At 42.4% G+C, this 24,617-nt stretch overlaps 1 protein-coding gene across 1 annotated transcript in view; it reads left to right on the top strand.

The window, feature by feature from the left end:
• Nucleotides 1–24,617, top strand: part of cfap46 (cilia and flagella associated protein 46) — a gene marked incomplete at both ends in the record, with an annotated part of 296,072 nt that overhangs the window by 103,200 nt on the left and 168,255 nt on the right. Inside the window, 3 exon segments of the mRNA XM_084321923.1 lie at nt 2,849–3,061; nt 3,875–4,097; nt 21,643–21,792. Coding sequence (XP_084178049.1) covers nt 2,849–3,061; nt 3,875–4,097; nt 21,643–21,792 — 586 coding nt within the window.

Below are 24,617 nucleotides of genomic sequence, written 5' to 3'. Positions count from 1 at the left end.
GCATCAGGCCAAACTTTCAATTTTAAAATTAGTTTATCTCCTGATCCATTTGTCATACAGTCATAAAACTGCCATCCATAGATGTACTCATGCAACTCAACAACCTTGCCATAAGGACCAAGATGGAATCTCCGCTATCTTGAATAATTGGACAAACACTTTTCCCTACTCCCCCTAGCCTGTTCACCTGATTCTCACCAAACTTGCTGTGTGGAATATTGTGACTAAAACATCTTCAGAATGTGCCATTTAGATCATTGATAGGCTAAACCACATGACCGCCATATCCAATCAAATTTCAGAAAGATTCATGGTAAACAGGAAATGATTCATTACTTGTGAATGCACTGTCCGATTTCCACCAAACTTGACAAATATGTTTGCCTAGCAAGGAGGCAAAACATGAACTACTCAGCGGCTCGGATTAGGGGCGTGGTCAAAATGTGGTTTGACAATTCGGGCCGTTCTGGGATATAGTTTGAATTGTTGCCATCAATAAGCCTATTGACTTCAGCCCACAGCTCTTTTGATTTAACCATATTTTCACATAAATTGTGTTGCTTCCTGCTCTTAGCAGTAATCTGACCTGTAGGCCACCAGACTGTGTAGTTTATTTTATAAACAAACTTTCTGATTATTTCATTGGTTTACCCAGATGGCCTAGAGATGACTGTAGGAAACTAATTTCACATGACATATGTTGGCCACAGCAAATGCTCTGCCTATAAATCCCACTCAATGCATGATTTAAATTAAAGACCTTTAGTCTCATCAAACACTGGCGATGGGACCACTGAAAGTGGACTGCACTGTTATTACCAGAGACATTCTATATAAGGAGGAGGCGGAGCACTCTGGGAGTTTTTAATGGATACATTTATAACACTAAAGTTGGCGGCAACAACAAAACCACTTGCTACAAAACAAACATATTCAGGGGAAATAATTAAATGTGGTGTTATTTTATGTTGATTGTAATTATAATCTACTGCATTCTTCGGTGAAATGTGAGTTTTAAATATGTTTAAAATGAATAACAATCGCTGTAAATTGTACCTAAATTGTACCTTATCCCATTTCTGCATTGTACTGTATTATATTGTATTGTAACTCAGTTACTTTTCTTCTCTGCATTGTATATTGTATATATTTAACACTTTGTCTATGTACTTGACTTCTATTTTATACTTACTATACTTATTTTATACTTATCTATTTTTATCTAGCACAATCTCTGGAGCATAACAGAAAGAAGCATTTTATATAAAAGTATTCTGTACTTCTGTATGACAACTAATAAAGAAACTTGTAGTGAGTGGTTGTCATGCTAACTAAGCGGCCAGGTCTTGTTAGTTGCTGTTATCAAGACGATGAAAGAAGTGAGCAGACTTCTCTTGACACTTTGGTGTTACTGCTAGAATATGGAACACTCACGGAACCAAAACCCCTGTGCTGGCCTGCTCTCCAGTTATGTACAGTACCTACATTGCATCTCAGGCAATAGACAATGAAACATCATGTCATGCATGTTTGTTTTGTTTTTTTATCTACTTATTCTCCCATTTTCTATTTTTCTCCCATCCCAATTTCGTATCGTCCAATTCTACCCTCTCCTGTCTCGAACGCTGTTTGGCCATGCCTCCCACAAGCCGGCTGTAATGTGGACGAAGCCATACATTGCACGAGTCCCCTCCGATACTCGAGGTAGCAGCCGTCGCATCTTTTCACCTGCACAGCGCGATCTTTCAGCGTCGGGGGTCTGCGCTTTGGAGGGACGCCTCCCCCGTCGCTTCCTGATTCTACTGCGCAGGCGCACCAACCGACCTGTAGGAGTCGCTGTCCACAACGTCCGATCCCCACCCATCAGCTTCCCACCCCCTAATACTGCCAAATGTATTAGTATGAACGACCAGCAAAGCTGAATGCAATGCGGAGAGCTGGGCTCGAACCCAGCGTCTCCTGCATTGGTGGTGAGCGCCTTGCCCACTGCACCACCTAGCCGCCCCTCATGCATGTTTGTTTGATGTATTATTCATGCACACAGTAGTTTGTAGGTACGTCATGGCATTTGGCATTTGAAAGAGGGAGGAAAGTTACCACCAGTTTCCAAGCCGCTTTGCTTCAGCAGGGTAGACTTAGTCAGCTCCCCTTCTACCCTCATGCACAGAGGCATACGGCTCATGTTGTCATGGAAACTGGGAGTCGTGGGGGCAGAAAATTGGGGCAACCACAACACATTTTCATACGTTTTGTTCAAATCACTAAACAAACTTTGAGTAAAAAATTTCATTTAGCTTACATGAGGATGTTTTGGTCCACAATTCAAAACACATCGTATTTGCAGCTTTGACTGCTATCCACTTAACATGTGCAGTGGCTACATATAACTGAAATGGCTCTGCATGCTGATTTACCCTAGCTGCTACCCTAGACTACACACAGACTGAAGACTGAAGATCATTACAATTTATATCTCAATATCACGTGAATGAGCAGTAATTACCATTTCAAAAGAAATATGGACCAAGACAATTAGTGAGGCTTTGGAAGCAGCTTGAAAGGGACATATTGCATTTGTAAATATATTTGGTTTCCCTCCCCCTTCTCCCCCCTTATCTTCCCGTCTCGTCTCATCTATTCTCCTCTTTTCTCTTCTTTTCTCTTCTTGTCTCATCTCGTATCTTCTCTTCTCTTTTCTTCCCTTCTCTTCTATTCTTTTCTCTTCCCTTGTCTTGTCTTGTCTCTTCTTTTCTCTTCTCTTTTCTTCCCTTCTCTTCTCTTTTTGTCTCATCTCTCTCTCTCTCTCTCTCTCTATCTCTCTCTCTCTCTCTCTCTCTCTCTCTCTCAGGGACTGGATCGAGGGTCTGTCCGCCTACGCCACCTCCAACTTCCTGCGGGCTGCGGAGCTGGGAGCAGAGATAGATGAGCCCTGGCTGGTGACCAATGCGGCTGTGTACTTTTGGAACTACAACACCCATGTGCTGGCTGCTGGGGAGCACTGGCGTCTCCTGCCCACCCTCCAGAGACTGGTGGACGCACTCAGACAGATGGAGCACACTGGGTGGGTGTGGTTCTCTGAAGCACCAAGTACCACTTTATTCACCAGAGGGTGGCACTTTATGGCTACTTTTCTTCATTGGTAATGCTTAAGATAAGATAAGATAAAATAAGATGAGATACAATATTCCTTTATTGATCCTCTTGGGGAAATTCAGGCATCATAGCAGCAGGGGGGAGTGGAAGTACAGGTATGTGCATGGTAATAGTAGAAAGACATACATATAGGCAATACAATTAGATTAGATTAAAATGTATTGTCATTATACAGCACAAGTATAGTACAACGGAAATAAGTATAAGCCACAGCTTGGATTCAAACAGAGCTATCTCCTGTTTACTAGACAGGCACTTTAACTAAGCCACAGCACCATTCACATGTACACATACTGTATGGCCTGGCTGGAAAAGGCCAGTTAGTATTATTGAGTAAGAACATCTCTCTCCCACAGCTAGTAAAACCAAAGTACAGAGAGTAAAACCTGCAATGTCATACTGACCTACTGCCGGGAGACCTATTCAGCCTGAGTAAATGTGCACAAATCCAGACTGAGTGGTCCTACGGCATAGCAATAATATTATTTGAATACTGAGATTCCCTGCCAGAAAACACTGCCAGAAAAAACTCAACTTGGTTTCATTTGGCCTATATTCAGCAAGCAACCCACGGTTTTGTTGTACTGCTTCTCGGTAACAGTTATATCCTCAATTCCCAAAAGATGAAGTCTGGCTCTTGAGTGCAACTTTCAGCACTAATGTTTCTGTGCTAGATAATGTCAGTTTGGAACTGTCCCTTGCGTCGTGTCTTTTCTTGTAGGGATCGTGTGCTGTTAGTGCTGCTTTGTGATGCGCTGGCCCGGGGCTTCATCCAGCCCCAGGGCTTCATCCAGCCCCAGTGTCGGTCGCCAGACAGCGGCAGGCCGGCCTCCGCCGGGGACATGGTCAAGAAAGGAGCAGGGAAGAGATCACAGTTGTCGGGCAGTGTCCAGGGTGTCTCAGCGGAGCCAGTTGCTCGCCAGGACACCCGCAAGGCTCTGGAGGTATGTACGTGTGCACGTGTGCGTGTTTGTTTATTCCGCGTAGCTGCTAGCAACTATTCCTCCTGGGGTCCACTTAAAAAATATGAAGATAAAACAGGGAGTATGTACACAGATTCAGTACCGTGCCTCAAGTGTACTGTACATCGGTCTCCATACACATAGCTCATCCCCACTTTGAATACCCCATAGTCTCAACCTACTCTGGGTCCTAACTCTTTGATGTGCTGTAGCCCACAGACATTGTTCTGTACCCCTATATTGAATAGAGAAATCACATCAAAGTGTGCTATCATTATCCCTGTGCCCCCCACCCCCACTCAGCAAGTTGAGAGAAGAGAGAAGGAAAAGCAAAGTGACGTCGGCTAGAAACGTGACCTTTAGCCGCTGTGGGTTTTGCGGACAGAACTTAAAAATCCAGGAAACTTGGCATTGCGACATGTGAGACGGCTTATTAAAATGCAATTTTGTGAGGACATGCTGGCAGTGTTTGCGACTTGAAGGTCTCTCATAATTGTGATAATTGTGTCTCTGTTCATAAGCGCTGCTCCCGCCGCTGAATATATTTCCATATCCTGAGCCATTTTGTTTGTCTCGTTTGGTTTACATAGCGTGCTCAAACGTCTGCGGTCAACGCAAGAAGAACATATAAATAAACAGCTTGCCTCAGTTCGAGCCAAGTGTAACGAATCGGAATAACCCATGGGTATGTGGTAGAGATCCAGCTCCACGGCCCTAAAGATAGAACCATATTATGACGCGGTCGTGGACGCAGCGACAACATCCTCACCGAAAGACTTCAAGCTTTGGGAGACGATTTTTGTCTCCCGGTGTCAAAGGGAAAGCCATTTTCAGACGGTTTTATGACAACACTGATCCATTCGGGTCTCATCATTCCATCCCTAAAGGGCGAAGTGTCTAACTCACAAGAGACCCTCAACCCTCCCGCCGAAATAGAGATGGCTGGGCGGTGAAGCACAAACTATCGTTGTGAGTTCATCGGTTCATCACAGTGATATCATTTGAGCATATTCTTGAAACAAATAATAAAGATTTAAATTTAAAGCAAGAGGTGAGGAAGAGGCCCTGCAGTGGTGGCCATCTTCCTCATTAGACAAGGGGGTATTGCAATCGTGCGTGTGTGTGTGTGTGTCAGTGGAGGCTGCTGACCAAATTTTTAGGTGAAGCACAAATTATTATATTATATTATATTATATATTAAATTATATTTTTTAAACATCCCCAACACTGCAACACCCCCATTCCTCCCAGGTGTCAGGCTCCTCATTCGCTTCCATTCATTTTGGGGACCATGTTTAAATATCATACTTCTGAAGTATAAACAAACTATACTGCTGTGACGATTTCAATAAAACAGTCCATTCTGAGTCAATGGTATGCAAAACTGTACATTGGAATATCTTAACATGTATTTACCACCTTCCTCTGCATGAGGCCACAGATGGGTTTTATGTAACACAAGGACAATGAATGAATGAATGAATGAATGAATGAATGAATGAATGAATGAATGAATGAATGAATGAATGAATGAATGAATGAATGAAAACTTTATTTAACAGATTGCAGAATGGGTACAATACAGTACGGCTCAATACACACAATTGTTAAGGGGATGCAGACCAGAGAAAGACTTTCGTCTTGTTTACATCAGGGTCTCCCATTTTCAATTCATCATAACATGACATACAGATAGACAGTACTGCTACATCTATATATGACATACAGAGATATAGACAGTACTGCTATATCCAGACATTTATGACATACCAGATCTACAAATATACATTACTGTTTAAGAGTACAACGCCTGTCATATAGACCTATAGCGTTGGAAACTCTGAGGAGAGGAGAGGAGAGGAGAGGAGAGGAGAGGAGGAGAGGAGGAGAGGAGAGGAGAGGAGAGGAGGAGGAGGAGGAGAAGGAGAGGAGGAGGAGAGGAGAGGAGAGGAGAGAAGGGGAGAGGAGAGGAGAGGAGAGGAGAGGAGAGGAGATGAGAGGAGAGGAGAGTGCTGTAGGATCAGGCTGTATAATCATAATCAACACAGACCCGCCCCACACAGCTACTAAATATTAAAAAAATAAATTCACTCACCATTGACAACGTTACTTCTTAGGAGGAAATAGAGTCCCTGTCGCTCCTTGTAAATGAAATATATCCTTCGCTCTTTTCTGATGAAACGTTCAATGACCTCCTCTGCCGTTGCAAACAGCAGTCTTTTGTGATCTAATCGATCCTTCATTTGCGTGAGGATGCTGTCGAAATCCACTATTCTGTTGATGCGTGACACACGTTCCATTTTCGGGACTCCGACTCCCGACAGGTGGTCACTCAGACAGTCACCCAAGCGATTCACCCAAATAAAGTTTTCATTCATTCATTAATTTGCTATCTCGTTATAACACAAACAGCTCACCATGGCCAGCTTAATTACGTTAATTAGCATCCAAGCTAGTGTGATAATGTTAGTAGTCCAAGCTAGAAACTGCTAGGCTGCCTGCTTATACCTGCAATAATGTTGTCATCCTCCTGGACAGATAGACTTGTTAAATCATAATATCCACAGGTGTGTTGTGCTGGTCCTCAGTAAATGTCCCGCCGCGAAAAATAAGTTGCTATTAAAATGCTAAATGTTAGATACACTAATATAGAGGTTTCGAACGTGGCTGCTCTGTGCTCTGTTAATAAAATTTTCAATCAATCAATCAATCCCGCGAGGGGAGAAACAGCCGTGTAGCTACAGAGCTGCAGACGTAGGAGCCATACTCTGATTGGATTTGCAAGGCTGCCAATCATTCAACCTCCGTGTATTGGATGTCAAGGGCTGTCAATCATTAAATCCTCCATTCAATGGCAAGAGTTTAACTGCACAGGCCGTGCTTAGATGACATTAATAGCCTATTTTGATTGGCTATTATTTATTATTTATTTAACAATGGGTCAACCTGTGCAGTATTCTGCACGAATAATTACTGCAGGCAATACTGCAGTGCAGGCCTGCTCAGAGCTGTACATTTTGGCCATTTTTGAAGAAAAAATAATTCACTGGCATTTTTTTTACAGAGGAAAACATTTATAATAAAACAAATATATAATAATAATTAAAAAAAAATATATATATATAGGTATATGTAAATTAATAATAATTATGAATTATGAGTGAATTTGTGTTTCACGTGTTGTCATAGAGAAACCTCCACTGTGTGTGTGTATGCGTGTGTGCGTGCTGTCTATCTGTCTGATTGTTGCGATAACATGCCCATCTCTCAATTGATTGAGCTCAAACTGGTGGACCTGCACGATTGATTTTTTTCCTCTGAGTGGTCAAAGATCGATGGTGCCGATCGTGGTCAAAGGTTTAGCCATTGGTGTATAGTACTGAGGACACAGCATGGGTGTGAGTCTGCATCCAAACTGTGGAGAGGGGACATAGAACGTTTTCAGTTGAGCTGACGCGATGTGTCAGACCTTTCAACCCTGCGAGGCGTCATTTTTGTAATTCTGTTTGATCGAATGAGACAGTTGGGCAGGGATGAAAGTGGAACCTGGGATTTGTGTGTGTGTGTGTGTGTGTGTGTGTGTGTGTGTGTGTGTGTGTGTGTGTGTGTGTGTGTGTGTGTGTGTGTGTGTGTGTGTGTGTGTGTGTGTGTGTGTGTGTGTGTGTGTGTGTGTGTGTGTGTGTGTGTGTGTGTGTGTGTGTGTGTGTGTGTGTGTGTGTGTGTGTGTGTGTGTGTGTGTGTGTGTGTGTGTGTGTGTGTGTGTGTGTGAGTGAGTTCTGAAAAAATTGGCAGGACATCCCAGGAGCGTGGTAGGACACCCTAGCACCATAGCAAGACAAGCCAGTGACAGTACACCCCAGGACCATAGCAAGACAAGAGGGTGACAGCAGGGCACCCCAGGGCCGTAGCAGGTCACCCCAGGGCCGTAGCAGGATGCCCTAGGACAGTAATAGAACGAGACAGTGACATGCCACCTCAGGACAATGACAGGACAAGACAGTTAACCTGTCAGTTTGTTATCCTAGCGATGTGAAAACCAAATATGAATGCCTAATGAAGTTATCCTCCAGTTTGACCTCTAACGCAGTTAAACTTTAGAAATAGTTGCATGCCGTGTTTATATTTTGTTCAGTATGTGTGTGCTCGTGCCTTTAGAAATACCAGACCAGTTGGGGAGTTTTGCTTTCTTCTTGGTGTGTGTGTTGTGTGTTGTGGGGGGGGGGGGGGGGTTGTCTAGGCAGAGTGGCTTCAGTAGTATGTTAGCGCCTGTGTCGACCGGGGACGTGTTATGAGTTGTCAGCTCCTTTCTGTCATTCATTTCTATGCTACAGACGCGACAGGCGCGCTCCTTTTCCCAGCGCCGCGCCTCGCGTTTTAGCGCTCTCGGCGGCGAGCGTTTTTGGGCGGAACGCTCCCAGCGCCTAAATTTTCTTTTTTGTGTTTTTTTTTTTAATTATTTTTTAAACATAACATAAAATTAGATATACAAGCATTAATTAACAGTACACATCCAATGAAATCACCATTTAAATAAATGTAGTATACGAGATATACACCTAATACTTGCTATCTAATACCCTACACACATAATTATGCTCTCGCCCCCCCCCCCCCCCCCCCTGGACCCCCACTTGGATAATCCATCCATTATCATTCGCTCCTAACCAGGCACTACAATTCATATGCTATCTTTTATTCTCTCCACCACTTCTAACCACATTGCAATTTTGGTTTCACTGACACCTAAAATTCTTGCTGTAGATATTTCTAGATAAATCACATCGAGATATGTAAGAACCCAAACCTTCCGACACATTTTTTCCGGTTGAAACAATTGTGATGCTATCAGCTTTTTAGCCGCTGTGATACCAGATAAAACTAATCTCTTTAGCTGTATAGGGACTGCAAACTCAAAAACATCATTCAGCAGTAATACAGAGGGGTGTACAGGTATATTCAGAATTAAGAAATTTGATAATTGCTGGGACACTTCTTTCCAGAATATCTTGGTGGGCAATCCCAGTACATGTGCATAAATGTACCCTCATCCCCATTTGTACATAAGGAGCATCTGGAGTCTTGTTTAAGTCCCATTCTGTTCAATCTTATAGGAGTCAGGTATGTCCTATGAATATAGTTAAGATTAATTTGTTGATGGTCCGGGTTACGTGACGCAATTCGAACGTTTGCCCAGACTTCTTGCCAATCAAAATTTATTTCCAAGTCTGGTATATCCCTCCTCCAGACTGAGTCTAGGGGGAGGATTCCATACGAGGACGTTAGTAATTGATGATAAAAATCAGATACGAAACCTCTTGATGTCTCTCTTTCATAGAAGAATTTGTGATATCTGTGGTGCTCAATTGGTATCCTTAATGGGACTCCATGAGCCTTCAAACATACCAATAACTGTGCGTAAAAATAATGTGTGGAACTGGTGGGATACATTTTTTTATGTATGTCTTTATATCTACAAAAACTCTGTTTGTTGAAAACATCTCCTAATGTGTGTATGCCCTGCTTTTCCCATTTAGGGTATCTTATAGGTCGTTTTCCAATCAGGAGTGCATTGTTATTGAATAGGGGAGTATGACTATGCCATTTATGTAGGTTAGAATATTTTTTTTGTGTTTCACGCCATATCCGGATCGCATGAGTAATAATGGGGCCAAATTTCAATTCGCATTGCTTAATTGATAATTTGGTGTATACTATGTCCTGCAGTCTATGTGGTGCTACTATATTTACTTATTATTTAATTTTTTTTTTATCTTTTTCCCCCTCCATTTTCCTCCGATTTTCTCCCATCCCAATGTTAGTCGTATGCCAATTCCCAGTCCCTTCCTGGTCGCTGCGCACTTACTAGGGGTGGGACGATACATCGATCCAGATCGATACATCGATGTAATTATCAACAATCGAATCGGATCGATGCGATGTAAGAAGATCGATTCATATCGATACTCTTTTTGAATTTTTGATTTTGAAAATCCTGTGGCGAGTCTCATATCCGCCCAAGAACAACAGCAGTAGCTCCGTGTGTGTAGATGTTACAGCATAGCATTCTCCCTTTCTGTGTGTGTGTGTGTGTGTGCGCGCGTCTTTGGAAAGACCAGATGAGGTCAGAGGAGTTTGATGTTTAAATGTTATTTAAACATAAACAATATAAGGTAATACATAATAAATGTAGGCCTATACATGATCATGCAACATCAACAAATTGTTGTAGGAACGGTTTGGGAGAGGGAGGTTGTGAGTTTTGAGTTCCAAAAAATGTAGCTTAAAGTTTAAAGCTCAATATATAAAAACGTGGCACTTTATAGTGAACAGGAGGTCTATTTGTATTAAAAACAATAGATTGATTTTCCTTTAAATGTCTGGAAGAGCTCAAAAATACAAATGTCAAATGATATTTTCATTACCTTTTTTTTGTTGATCTAAATGTTACTGATTGTGTTAAATGGGCATATGATATCATCTCATATCGATCGCAGGCACCGGAATCTAATCGTATCGTATTGTATCGTGAGAGACTTTGTGATATCGGCAAATATCGTATCGTTGTCCAAAGAATCGATATCGTATCGTATCATGATGAAACTGGTGATTCCCACCCCTAGCACTTACCCCCCACAGTCAGATCATCTGGGAGAGTGGAGGCTACCACGTGCTTCCTCCGACACACGTCCAGCCAATCACCGCTTCTTTTCACCTGGCAGCGCGGATTCTCATCGAGAGGGCGTAGCGTGTGGGAGGACCACACTATCCCCCTCAAGTCCTATCCGCGCTTAGCAGGCGCCCCGACCGAACTGTAGGAGTCGCTGTTTACAACGACCCGGATCCACCCCGCCAGCTTCTCCCACCCTCTAATACAGCCAATTGTATTAGTGCAGACGGCCAGCCAAGCTGGTGACAACCCCGGAGCTGTGAGCTGGATTTGAACAGGCGTATCCAGCTCACAGCTCCGGGGTTGGTGACGAACGCAATCTCCGCTCGGCCACCTAACCGCCTTACTATATTTACTTCTAAGTTTCTCCAGGATACAGATGCTTGGGAATCAAACCAGGTTGTCAGTGGTCTTAAAGTGTACGCCTTAAAATAGTGGTAAAAATCTGGAAATGCCATACCTCCGTCGCCTTTGTTTCTCTGTGCGGTGGATCTTTTTATACATGGAGGTTTGTTATTCCAAATAAATTTGTATGCGGTAGAGTGTAATTTTTTCCAGTAACCATCTGGAGGGGGTAACGGTAGCATTGAGCTAATGAAGTTGATTCTAGGTAGGACATCCATCTTAACTATTGATACCCGTGCCTGTACTGAGTTTTTAAGTTTGGACCACCTGTCAAAGTCGTATTTGATCTTATCTTGGATTTTTATGTAATTGTACTTCACCGTTTGGCTTATAGTAGGGAATACTTCAACTCCTAAACATCTGAAGTGTTTAACCATTGGTATTTCTTCTGGAAGGAGTATATTTTTTGCAGGGGCTTTGGCCAATTTATCCTAAATCCTGATAGATTGCCAAAGTCATCATCAACTTGAGAAGATGAGGCATTGAGGTGTTAGGGTTTTGCATGAACAATATTACGATTGGTTCTATGGATTGGGATTGTTTTATATATTGTGCTAAAGGCTCTAATGATAAAGCGAATAGTCCGGGGCTAAGAGGGCAACCCTGTCTAGAAGAGCGTGATACCGGAAAGATTTTGGAGGTGATTATACCTGTTGTAATCATGGCCGATGGGTCTTTGTATAATACTTTAATCATATCAATGAATCCTTTTCCTAACCCCATCCTTTCTAATACTGCCCATAGATAAGACCATTCCAACCTATCAAAGGCTTTCATCGCATCCAGGGACAGCATCGCCTTAGGTGTAGTGTCATCCTTGCTGGCATCTAGCACATGTAGTAACCGTCTTATATTATCCGTGATCAAGCGGCCTCTTATGAAGCCAGTCTGATCAGGATGAACTAAATACGTCATATGATTTTGAAGTCTGATGGCTAATACCTTGGGAGTACAGCTTGATATCGGTTCCGAGGAGGTGTAAGGGTCTATAACTACCGCAATCGGTGGGGTCTTTTTCTTTTTTAAGGAGGACAGTTATGAGTGCAATATTGTTGTTTTTATGGAAGTTCCCCTCCTTGATTGAATATAAAATCATATTAAGTAATATGGGTCCAATTACATCCCAACATGAGAGGTACATTTCTGGTGGGATACCGTCTCTTCCAGGAGCCCTACCACTTTGCATTTCAGATATGGCCTCCCTAAGTTCATCTAGTCTGATGGGTGTTTCTAACTGTTTAGCGTCATCCTCTGATAGTTTAGGAAGGTTAATTTGATTAAGATATGTGTCCATTTTGTTTTGATCGAAGGCCGTTTCTGATTTATACAAGTTGCAGTAGAACTCTTTGAATGTCTCGTTGATTTTTTTAGGGTCTGTAACAAGTCCTTGCTGTGCCTTAATGGTAGTTATATCTGTAAATTTTGCGTTGGCTCTTAACTGCATAGCTAGTAGGTGACTTGGTTTAGAACCATGAAAGTAATGATGTTGTCTTGTGCTACGTATTTGAACTTCAGATTGTTGTTTATAAATGGCATTAATCTCTTTTTTTAACACATTAATTTGAGTTTCCAGTCGAACCGAGTAGTTGTATTGTAAAGAGGAAAATAACGTAGAGTAAAGCGTTTCCAGCTCTGCCAGTTTTGAGCAACGATTCTTGCGTATTTTGGAGGAAAAGTACCCGGTAAAATCCTTGATCAATCCCTTTACCGACATCCATAACATTCTGGGGTCCTGTACCGATTTCGCATTCTCCAGTAGGAATACAGAAAGAGCTTCTTTGAATTGTGTAACGAATTCCTTGTTTTTCAGCAATATCGAGTTAAATCGCCATCTTGGGGCTCGGGATGACAGTATACCAAATGATCCTTTTAGGAGTAAATAACAGTGATCTGATAGTGCATTGGGTACCATTTCCACGTCATAGTTATCAAATAGTCTCGGGGATGCAAAAACATAATCTATTCTGGAAAGTGTGTTATGTCTTGCAGATCGACAAGAGTACTTTCGGGTCGTAGGGTTGAGTGATCGCCATAGATCATTTACACCTGTATTCTTAGACCAATCCTTTAACGCATTAGATGAATTTTTCTGGTCGTTGGAAAAGGTGGGATAAGATTTATCCATCCCAGGATCCCAAATGGCATTAAAATCCGCCCCAATTATAAATGAGTATTCAGGAAGGTTTAACATTGTTCTGGTAAGTGTAGTGTAGAAGTTAGCTTCGTACAAATTTGGGGCATATACCGCCACGTCAACAGTGTGAGCACTCTTTTGCGTTTATGTTGATTATTTATTCCCCCAGTATTCCAGATCATTATATTCAAACTAGCCATAATCTATACATGTTGTTGTGTAATTGTTGGTAATGCTTCTGGAGTGCAAATTCACTATTGAGGTCCCGTTGAGAGCCGAGCTTAAAAACATACATATATACAAATAAACCCCTAAATCCCCCTCCCTTAGAGAGTCGTACAGGGCTGTGTTCCTTAGACACAACCTTCGCGTATAACTCCCTCCCTTACACCACCGGTTAGCCCAAAGTGAGCCTTTTAACCTTAACTTTCCTATGCTAATTGCCATAGGATCTAAAACTTTCATTCTAATTTAATAGAATGTCACTCGTGGTCTAGCGCCTTCCCTTTAATGTAATACAAATAAAATGAAAAATGAAAAATATACCTCAATTGGCATATTTATTTGAACCTTCTACTAACACGTATATGTTGGAACCTTACAGAAAAAAGAGAAAAAGAAAAGAGAAAAAAAAGAGATTTTTAGAACTAAATTATATAAATCCCTAAAGTAATGGAGCAATTGCTTAAAATATTAAAATAACTTTGTCAAGCTTATACCTTTAGATGAAAATGAGGTTTTTAAATCCTTGTATGCAGTTCGTCCCCCGACAAGTGTGGGCATTAAACCGTTATGAGGGTTTATTGAACTTCCATATCTGGTTCATGTGCATATACATACCGAATGTTATTGTTCACAGGCCTTCATTGTAGGAGTACAGTGTATTCTAGAAAGTTAGCCACCGATCATGACTTGTATAAACTGATGTTATGTTCCAGATTATTCTTCCTACCCAAGAGTTATGTCATTCCAGTGTATTCCAGTATATTCCAGTATGACACTGAACGATCGAAAGAAGAATCCAGAATGTTCCAGAGTGTTCCAAAATGTCAATGTCAGAATATTGCCTGCAAAAAAAACAGAAATCTATAAATATAGTGCCTATCGTTTCGTATTAAACTATTTGTGCCTCAATGTTGTCAACAGGCTTATTTGCTGCCGCTTTTGAAGTCCGAGCCATGGCAAAGTCATCCAAATAAAAATAAAAAAATAAGAAAAAGAGATGAATAAGCTTGTCATCTGAGACGGGCCGATGATGCGCCCGGCCCTCGTCACGTTGTGTTTCCTTCATGTAATCTTCGGCATCTTCAGGCGAGCGTATCCCGATTCTTTTCCCATTTTCCCCCACAATGGAAAGAAACGCTGGGTAGCGTAGGCTGGGCTGGAGTTTTTTTCTTATAGAGCTTCTGCATCACTTCCTTGTAAGGGGCTCGTCGGATTATAGCCTCCCTGCACAAATCTTCGTAGAACGACACTGGTTTATCTTTATATTTCAGTTTCCCCCATTGCTTACGTGCCTCTCTGATGATCATGTCTCTTATTTCTGTTTTACGCAGAGTAGCAATGATAACTCACCTTGTTGCCGCTGGGGTCTATTACACTATTGCACTATTACACACTATTACACTATTACACACTATTACACTATTACACTAGCACACTATTACACTATTACACACTATTACACTATTACACACTACACTATTACACTATTACACACTATTACACTATTACACTAGCACACTATTACACCATTACACTAGCACACTATTACACACTGTTACACACTATTACACACTATTACACTATTACACACTATTACACTATTACACACTATTACACACTATTACACACTATTACACTATTACACACTATTACAGTATTACAGTATTACACTATTACACACTATTACACTATTACATAAAATGTGCACATTTTAGTTTTTCATTTTAGGTATTTTGTGGTACTTTATATATGTATATTTCCAGGCACCTTTGGGTATTTTGGGATATGTTGGGGTACTTTGGGGTATTTTGGGGTACTGTGGGGTATTTTGGGGTATTTTGGGGTATACTTTGGGGTACTTTGGGGTATTTTCTGGTATTTTGGGGTATTTTAGGGTACTTTGGGGTAGAGCTGCCGCGGTATTGATGTTTTCCTTACCGCACGGATTTGCAAAATATTTCCTACCGCCGCGGTTATTACCGCACGCACAAAAAAAAAAAAAAAAAAAATTTGAATGCATTTTTTTTTTTAGTGGTAGTCTACTTTTTATAGCATATAGCCTGCCTCTAGTCTAAATGTCGATCTTTAGAGGATGACTTTGCAGCATGAATATTGTTTGGGATTCGGCAAGCACGCATTAGTTATTGAAAGTGAAACACGGATTCGAAGTTTCCCCTCTGGTCGTGCGCCGTTCACTCGGTGTCGCGGGCAGGGGTGGTTACCCCCCCGACCCTTTCTTATTATTATTACTATAAAGTTACTACTTTATAATAAAGGCATTCGTTTTGTGGCATTACCATTATATAGTTATACGTCCAATAACATCAGCGTATTTACCGGACCATCTCAGTTCCTTTCTTTGCTCAGAGCGTGCTGAGTTGTCCCATTCTGCGGTCTGTTAATAAAGTTTTCAATCAGACAAGTGTATAGAACGAAGGGCTTTTATTATAACATTCGTTGCAGACAGTAAAATCATTATGTCTCGTTTAGTACTCCTGATGAGCGATGGTAGTCCACTCCGGCGGGGAGCTAAAGCTAACGTTATTAGCCGTATTGTGATGAGCTCTGATCAATGGCTGACATTCAGGATGTAAAAAACTGCAGGACGCTCCCAACGTGTGACGCGTCTCTCTTCTGACCAATCAGTGGTCTGCAATGTTTCACGTGACTTTTCTGGTACCCAATAGGGTCGCTTGGAACCTCGATAGAAGAGTAGGGTATATCTGCAGAGCCGAAAGCCCAACGAGAGGAGGGTACTTCATTATTATTATTATAAAAAACAGCGGTGATGCGGTATTCAGCCTACTCTGCGGTGGCCGTGATGTAACAGCGATACCGCGGTAATGCGGTAATCGCGGCAGCTCTACTTTGGGGTATTTTCTGGTACTTTGGGGTATACTTTGGGGTATACTTCAGGGTATTTTGGGATATTTTCTGGTATTTTCTGGGACTTTGGGGTATTTTGGGGTATTTTCTGGTACTTTGGGGTATACTTTGGGATATACTTTGGGGTATTTTCGGGTATTTTGGGGTATTTTCTGGTATTTTCTGGTACTTTCGGGTATACTTTGGGGTATTTTAGGGTATTATGGGGTATTTTCTGGTATTTTCTGGTACTTTGGGGTATACTTTGGGGTATTTTAGGGTATTTTGGGGTACTTTGGGGTATTTTAGGGTACTTTGGGGGTATTTTTGGGGTATTTTCTGGTACTTTGGGGGTATTTTGGGGTACTTTGGGGTATACTTTGGGGTATTTTAGGGTACTTTGGGGTACTTTGGGGTATTTTGGGGTATTTTGGGGTAAACTTTGGGGTACGTTGGGGTATACTTTGGGGTACTTTGGGGTATTTTGGGGTACTTTGGGGTATTTTCTGGTATTTTGGGGTATACTTTGGGGTATACTTTGGGGTATTTTAGGGTACTTTGGGGTATTTTGGGGTATACTTTGGGGTATTTTGGGGTACTTTGGGGTGATTAGTAGAACCCCTTCAAGGTGCTCACCGTGACAAGTACACATGGTTATTAGCGATACATTCTAGGGCAGCAGGCTTGAGGTTGCACTGCTTTAGTAGGTTTATGGTATGGTCTTTTACTGTTTACTGTCAGGGAGTTGGTTGCATAGGATAGCTGGAAGGGAGGTGAAAGACGTGACCAGATGGTGTTTTGCAAGCGTGGCTTCAATTGATGGTGTTTGTGTCTCACTGGCTGCGGTTACATGGTGACTTTTAATTCCGAATTATAACTTCGGAATCAAATCATTCGGATGTAAAAAAAAATCATGCGAGTTTACATGTCAAATCTTAATTCCGACAAGGTGTTTACATGAAAGTCACTGTCTAATCGGGAGTTTTCGAGTCATCGTAAGGTTTGGGGTTGGGAAGGCTTCTGATTGGGTAAACGTAAACAGGATGTTAACGTCATTACGTTTACCAGAAGTAAACAAACAGCTGCGACCGGTATTCTCAGCTACTGTGCTAGCGTACCAAACAACATTAACCAGACTCTCGGTGTGTCTATTCTGCTAACGTTAAAGGCCTCTAAATGCTACAGCAACTTCAAAGCAACTGCACCACAACATTGACAAAGCAAAGGTGTTGCAGGCCTTTATGCTCCTGCAACATCGACGCACAGCCTATGTAACATTGTACCCCGTATGTAGCAACCCATTGATAACAAGCAGACAAATAAGCATAATTTTTACTTCCGGGCGGGGGGTTTCAAAATAAAAGCGACGTCTAAAAGCACCGTAAATACGTTTATTCTTTACAATATCTAACGTTACACGAACCTAAACTAATCTAAAGTTAGTTTAGGTTCGTGTTAACGTTAGATAATGTACAAAATAAACCTATTTACGGTGCTTTTAGACGTCGCTCTTTTATTTTGAAATCCCCCGACGGAAGTATTATAGTGTCTGTTGCTAGCAGCTTGACTTTTGCTGGCCGGTTCTGTGCTTTTTCTAGCTAACGTTACGTATCATCATTAGTTTCCAAAGGAGAGGAGAGAAAGACCGCGGCTCACATGCAGCTCAAACTACCTGTTGGAATAAATTAATTGATTGATGTTTAACTTGTCCCTGTGTGTGTCCAGTCATTTCGACTAGCAAACGTTGTATCTAACGTTACCTCAGGATACCATTGTATTTAGTTGGTTAGCTATGTAGCTATTTTGTGGATAGCATTTTGTATAGCATCAATACTAGCTGGCTGGCTACAGCTTTATTTACTAAATTATGGAGGCTTTTTAATCGTCAAGGTAAGAGAGGATTTGTCATGATCAACTGAAGGCGTATGCTATGGAACAATATGTGCCCCTGTTCGCGATCATCTATGTGTACTGTAGCCTATGCGCGATCATGCGCAGAAAGACCGGGGGGAACTAATTCCGAAAAAGCGTTTACATGGACAGAAAAAGCTTTAATTCGGAATGATAAACGGAATAAACCGGCCACTTACATCGGAATGGATTTTATTTCGGAATGGCCATTTTCATTCGGAATTAAGTATTTTCAGATGTTTACATGATAACTTTAAATAGGATTTAACGTTAATTCCGAATGAAAAGGGGAATAAACTGTCCATGTAAACGCAGCCACTGTGAGGCATGCGGTCTTCCCATGTTATTCCCAGGATGCGCTGGAGGCATCTTATTATGGAAGTGTCTTGATATGATATATGTAGGGGCTCCAAGTTTCTGAGCTGTATAGGAGGTTGGGGGATGCAGTCTGCTTTGTATACAGCTACTTTGGGGTATACTTTGGGGTATTTGAGGGTATTTTGGGGTATTTTGGGGTACTTTGGGGTATTTTGGGGTATACTTTGGGGTATTTTGGGGTACGTTGGGGTATTTTGGGGTATACTTTGGGGTACTTTGGGGTATTTTGGGGTATACTTTGGGGTATTTTGGGGTATACTTTGGGGTACTTTGGGGTATTTTGGGGTATACTTTGGGGTATTTTTGGGTACTTTGGGGTATTTTCTGGTATTTTCTGGTACTTTGGGGTATACTTTGGGGTATTTTGGGGTATTTTCTGGTATTTTCTGGTACTTTGGGGTATACTTTGGGGTATTTTAGGGTATTTTGGGATACTTTGGGGTATTTCTGGTACTTTGGGGTATACTTTGGGGTATTTTGGGGTATTTTCTGGTATTTTCTGGTACTTTGGGGTATACTTTGGGGTATTTTAGGGTATTTTGGGGTATTTTAGGGTATACTTTGGGATATTTTAGGGTATTTTGGGGGTATTTTCTGGTACTTTGGGGTATACTTTGGGGTATTTTAGGGTATTTTGTTTTTGGGGTATTTTCTGGTACTTTGGGGTATACTTTGGGGTATTTTAGGGTATTATGGGGTATTTTCTGGTACTTTGGGGTATACTTTGGGGGTATTTTAGGGTACTTTGGGGGTATTTTTGGGGTATTTTCTGGTACTTTGGGGGTATTTTGGGGTATACTTTGGGGTATTTTGGGGTATACTTTGGGGTATTTTGGGGTATTTTAGGGTACTTTGGGGTACTTTGGGGTATTTTGGGGTAAACTTTGGGGTATTTTGGGGTATACTTTGGGGTACTTTGGGGTATTTTGGGGTACTTTGGGGTATTTTCTGGTATTTTGGGGTATACTTTGGGGTATACTTTGGGGTATTTTAGGGTACTTTGGGGTATTTTGGGGTATACTTTGGGGTATTTTGGGGTACTTTGGGGTGATTAGTAGAACCCCTTCAAGGTGCTCACCGTGACAAGTACACATGGTTATTAGCGATACATTCTAGGGCGGCAGGCTTGCAGTTGCATTGCTTTAGTAGGTTTATGGTATGATCTTTTACTGTTTACTGTCAGGGAGTTGGTTGCATAGGATAGCTGGAAGGGAGGCGAAAGACGTGACCAGATGGTGTTTTGCAAGCGTGGCTTCAATTGATGGTGTTTGTGTCTCACTGTGCGGCATGCGGTCTTCCCATGTTATTCCCAGGATGCGCTGGAGGCATCTTATTATGGAAGTGTCTTGATATGATATATGTAGGGGCTCCAAGTTTCTGAGCTGTATAGGAGGTTGGGGGATGCAGTCTGCTTTGTATACAGCTACTTTGGTCCCCATAGTCACATTTTCAAAGACCCTGGAGCACAGCCGACCGAAGGCTGCTGAAATGCGGTTGGTAAATGTGATGATTTCGATCATCTGGATATTTACTTGGACGACAGCTTCATAGATGTTGCAGACCACGTTTAGGGTATTCTGCAGGGCCTCCGGGGTGTGCGCCAAGAGGGGGCAGTCATCAGCATACTGTAACTACGCTCACAATATGCATGCACACACATGTGTTCCTGTCATGATCTTCCTTCTTTGGGCTAACAAAGTTTCACTTCTCGGTCTTCTGCAGTTCCCAATTAAATGCTGTTTCCATTTCCCCCTTGTATTAAAAGGCTCTGCCTTGCAAATCCGTTATGACTCCAGATGAAAGGCCCTTTTATCAGTGAATTATTAACTAAATGTCATCTTTATTAGTTTCCTTTCTGAAGATGAGATGCAATTCATCCGCTCCACTTCCTTTATATATACATCACACCGGAAGAGTCAGATAGCTGACTTGAACAAAGTCCTATTGCTGTGAGCATTCTGAGGATGCTGTCGTATATGCACCAGACAGGGTGCTGAAGGGCCTTGGGCTACACAGAGTAGACTGAGACTAGTCTGTACTGACTTGAAAAGAGAAAGTCTTCCTTCCTCTCATGCATCGGGCAAAAATGGGGCTAGTTTAGCATAACACGCCTGACGATTGCATACCCAAAGTAATTTGCCATTTATTCTTGAACCACTTATAACACATGCATGAGTCGGGTCTCATTTGAAAGGAAACATTCTGATCTTTACATTTCACTCTTGAGTGCTAATGTATTAGAGTTACAGAGCTTTGAACACACTGAAATAAAAGTTTAGTTTACTCACATGTTTATTTACTGCCTGTTTTTGAGTTCCAGCTGAGAGGTAGGAGCTGTAAAACAACAGTTCTATAGCCTGAAGTCTTATCTAGTACAGGTCCAAAGTTGATAACTGCCACGGAAAATGAGTGTTTTACAAATGTTTTTGTAATGTGTGTACCGGTAATAACTCTGCATGATTATCCAAAATGGCCGGCCTCTGCCATTCATTCTGACGGACAAATGTAAACAATGGACTTATCCATCTTCTTCTACCCCCTTGTCGTTGCAATCAGTCCTCGCGTGGGATAGCGTTTGCTCCAGAATTTCATTGGCTACAAAGGCGGTCAATAATTTCCACCGTCAGAGGTGACTGGTCCGCTCAGGACCTGGCCAAGCCGGATGTGGTCACTTGTCCGAATGTCTTGTCAAATGACGCTCATCAGATGTTTGGTCTTGTAACCCGAGACTGGAAGCATGCAATAGGTTGAGTAGGGTGTTGATCGAAAGGCAGCACATTCAACTTTCCAACAATGTATGCGTTGATCTGCGAAAATACGGCCTGAAGCCGCCAGACGAGGGCAAAGTGCCGCGACAGCCCAATGGGCCGTCCGATGTTTAAGAAGTTAAAGATACTATGCAAAATATCCTGCTTGAATTCCTGCTTTTCGTCTCTTTGTAGCTGTGTGACTATGCCCTCCACCTGTCCAACTATAACGGCCCAGGGGAGCATGTCCCCATCGCTGCCAGGAGACAGGTGGTGGCTACATGGGTATGCGTCAAGAGGCTGCTCCAGCAACAGATTGGCCCTAGCATGGACGTTGATGATGAGGTAACTTCTTCTGTCACAGTCGCATTTTAGTCTACCTGTGCCCAATATTAGTTCTTATCAGTTGTTAGGGGTCTTAGTCAACTAAGGCATTTCGGAAACATTTCACAAGTTTAGTTAACAATCTAAATGTTTGGTGCACGTCTTTAACACGTTTTACTTGTTGGTTTAAAGGAAGCTTTCTTTCTCAAAACACTTGATTGATTAATTGATTGATTTATTGATTGATTGAAAATTGTATTAACAGATTGCAGAATGGGTACAATACAGTACAGCTCAATACACACAATTGTTAAGGGGATGCAGACCAGAGAAAGACTTTTGTCTTGTTTACATCAGGGTCCCCCATTTTCAATTCATCATAACATATGACATACATGACACAGTACTGCTACATCTATACATTTATGACATACCAGATTTACAAATACAGTACTGTTTGTGATACAAAAAGCGTCTAAAAAAGAGAGTATATACATTTGACGTAGAAACTGTACATTGGAGGAGGTTGGGTAGGCGGGGTGGGGGAAACTGTACATTGGAATATCGACGAAACCTTACTTGGTCCCAAGAAGAGGGTCTTGTGTATTATTGGGTTAGTTAGGACATTTACTGTACATTGGAGGGGGTTGGGTTAGGACATTTACAGGGGCCAGTTTCGAATTGCAGTCTCCCGTAGGTGCTCTTTGAGAGTGGTTTTGAAAGTTGAAAACTGCTCAGTTTTTCTCCAGTGTAACAAACCTTTTGTATAAACAAATCTTTTGTATAAACAAATCTTTTAACGCTTGCCAAGTCATGTAAAACGTGTGTAGCCGTCAGTCCTTGTATCAATCTACAATCATGTCTACAATACATTATGAATCTGACTGTGCTGTGATACTGTAAGTGTAACTGAGGGGTACAATTCCCTGACTGTATTGAATAAGTATGGTATCATTAAACCACTACTGCGTTATGTACATTACTACTGGCCATACAGTACACAGGTATATGTGATGAACACCCCCACAATAACACGGCTTCACAAGAAATACTGTTTAGAAGAATATTTATTCGAAGAGCACGAAGATTATCTTACATTTCTTATCAAGATTGAGAGTTGCGCTTGTAAGGCGAAGAATGTGCATGAATAGGTCAAGAGCGTAAGTCCATGAGCATATTACGCAGGAGATAATTAATACCACCGGTAGCATAAGAATTATATATGGTACACTAGTAGGTCAGCTGGAGATACTAAGGGGGTTCCCTCCGGTTGTAAGCCAGCAGGGGGGAGGAATGTTCGAATGCAAAAGTCTGGATCAACGGGGAATCAATAAGCTCCAGCTACGGGAGGCGGTACATTACTCCCTTGATCAGCAGACGAAAGCAGCAGCTATAATCCAAGTATGCGCGACAGCATAGGTGAAAGCCAGCCAGCCTCTCCTAGAGACGGGCTCGAGTGATGCTCCTCACGGGTAAATCCCACACAGCAGCGGGTAGACAGTTCTCTGCTCCAGCAACCACGGTACCAAAATCAATATAATCCAGCCGGAAAAGGCTCTGCTTTCACCGGTGTAGATTCTCCTGTGCACGGTACTTCACGTTAACTAGGTCGAACTTGACGTTATTTCACTAGGCTCTGACACTTTTACTATCCTATTCGCACGCGGTTATAAGTGCTCTATTTAGACGCAAAGTTGCTCACTTCACTTGGTCGTTGACTCGTGATGAAGGCTTCAACTTGTAAGGAACGAACGATACGTTGAACGAACGTTTTAGGATAAGACAAGACTACTGCTGTATCCACCTGCAACGTATTTATACGTACAGTGAATAATCTAGTGCCAACCTCATTTCTGTCTCGTATTCCTGCGCAAAACTGGGCATGTTGAGACAAGCCTTGGCGGTGGCTTTGAACTCGGCATTGGGGGTATGGCCGTGGCGCCTAGGGGATCGCTTCCAATAGGAGAACGAATATTATGGTCTGTCCTGTACCAGGTAAAAGGATATTCCGTGTATATGTACAAAGAATATACAAGGGATATCAAACGATATACAAATATTATACATGGGATCTCAGGCAATAAATATATATATTCGGTTTAATCTGACCCTTTGTAACAGCCGCCTCCTAATTAGTCCGCACCTAATTAGATAAGCATAGACAGATTAACCGCACTGTCCACTACTCAATGTCCGTTGTGAGGAGTAGGGCAATTCACAAAGTCAGTGGGTCATGGTCGTCATTAGGAGAGTCGGGGAGCCTTGGCAACTCTATCAGCCTCGCCACGGGTCGGGTGTATGTCCGCCCCTGGATGAGCACTTCTGCCGCTCTGACCTTTCCGTCGGCACCAGTGATCACTTTGCTTACGCGGCCGGCCGGCCACGCAGCTCGGGGTAGTGACTGGTCTATGATCACGACGACTGTGTCCACTTTTAAGTTGTCCCCGTCCTTGACCCGCTTCTGACGGGCTGGAAGGGATGGTAGGGGGATTAGGAGGAAGCGGGCCTGAGACAGCTTTGATCGGTGCTTGGCTGCGCCTCCACCTCCTCCGTCTGTTTCTCTTGTTTGCTCTGTACCCCGTCTGAGGAGTCGCTTGGGGTGCTGGGTTCGAGGTCAGCTACGTCTGGAGCGCAGCTGAGGGGGGTGGAGTTCCGAACTCCCTCTTGTGCCCACGGTTCTCTCACAGGCCTCTCGCTTAATGTCAATAGCCTCTCAACGGGCTGTACGAGGGAGTGGCCGGTGTCGCTCGCCTTTGTGTGTAGGCAGCGTGTAGACGTGGGTTGACTGTCAAGTCCGTAGAGGGGGCCCTGGAGCGTCCACCCCAGTCGGGTCTGAACCGCGACTG

The sequence above is a fragment of the Notolepis coatsorum genome (genome assembly GCF_963971535.1).
Source record: "Notolepis coatsorum genome assembly, chromosome: 9".
Classification (NCBI taxonomy): domain Eukaryota; kingdom Metazoa; phylum Chordata; class Actinopteri; order Aulopiformes; family Paralepididae; genus Notolepis; species Notolepis coatsorum.
This window is presented reverse-complemented; position numbering and strand designations above follow the sequence as displayed.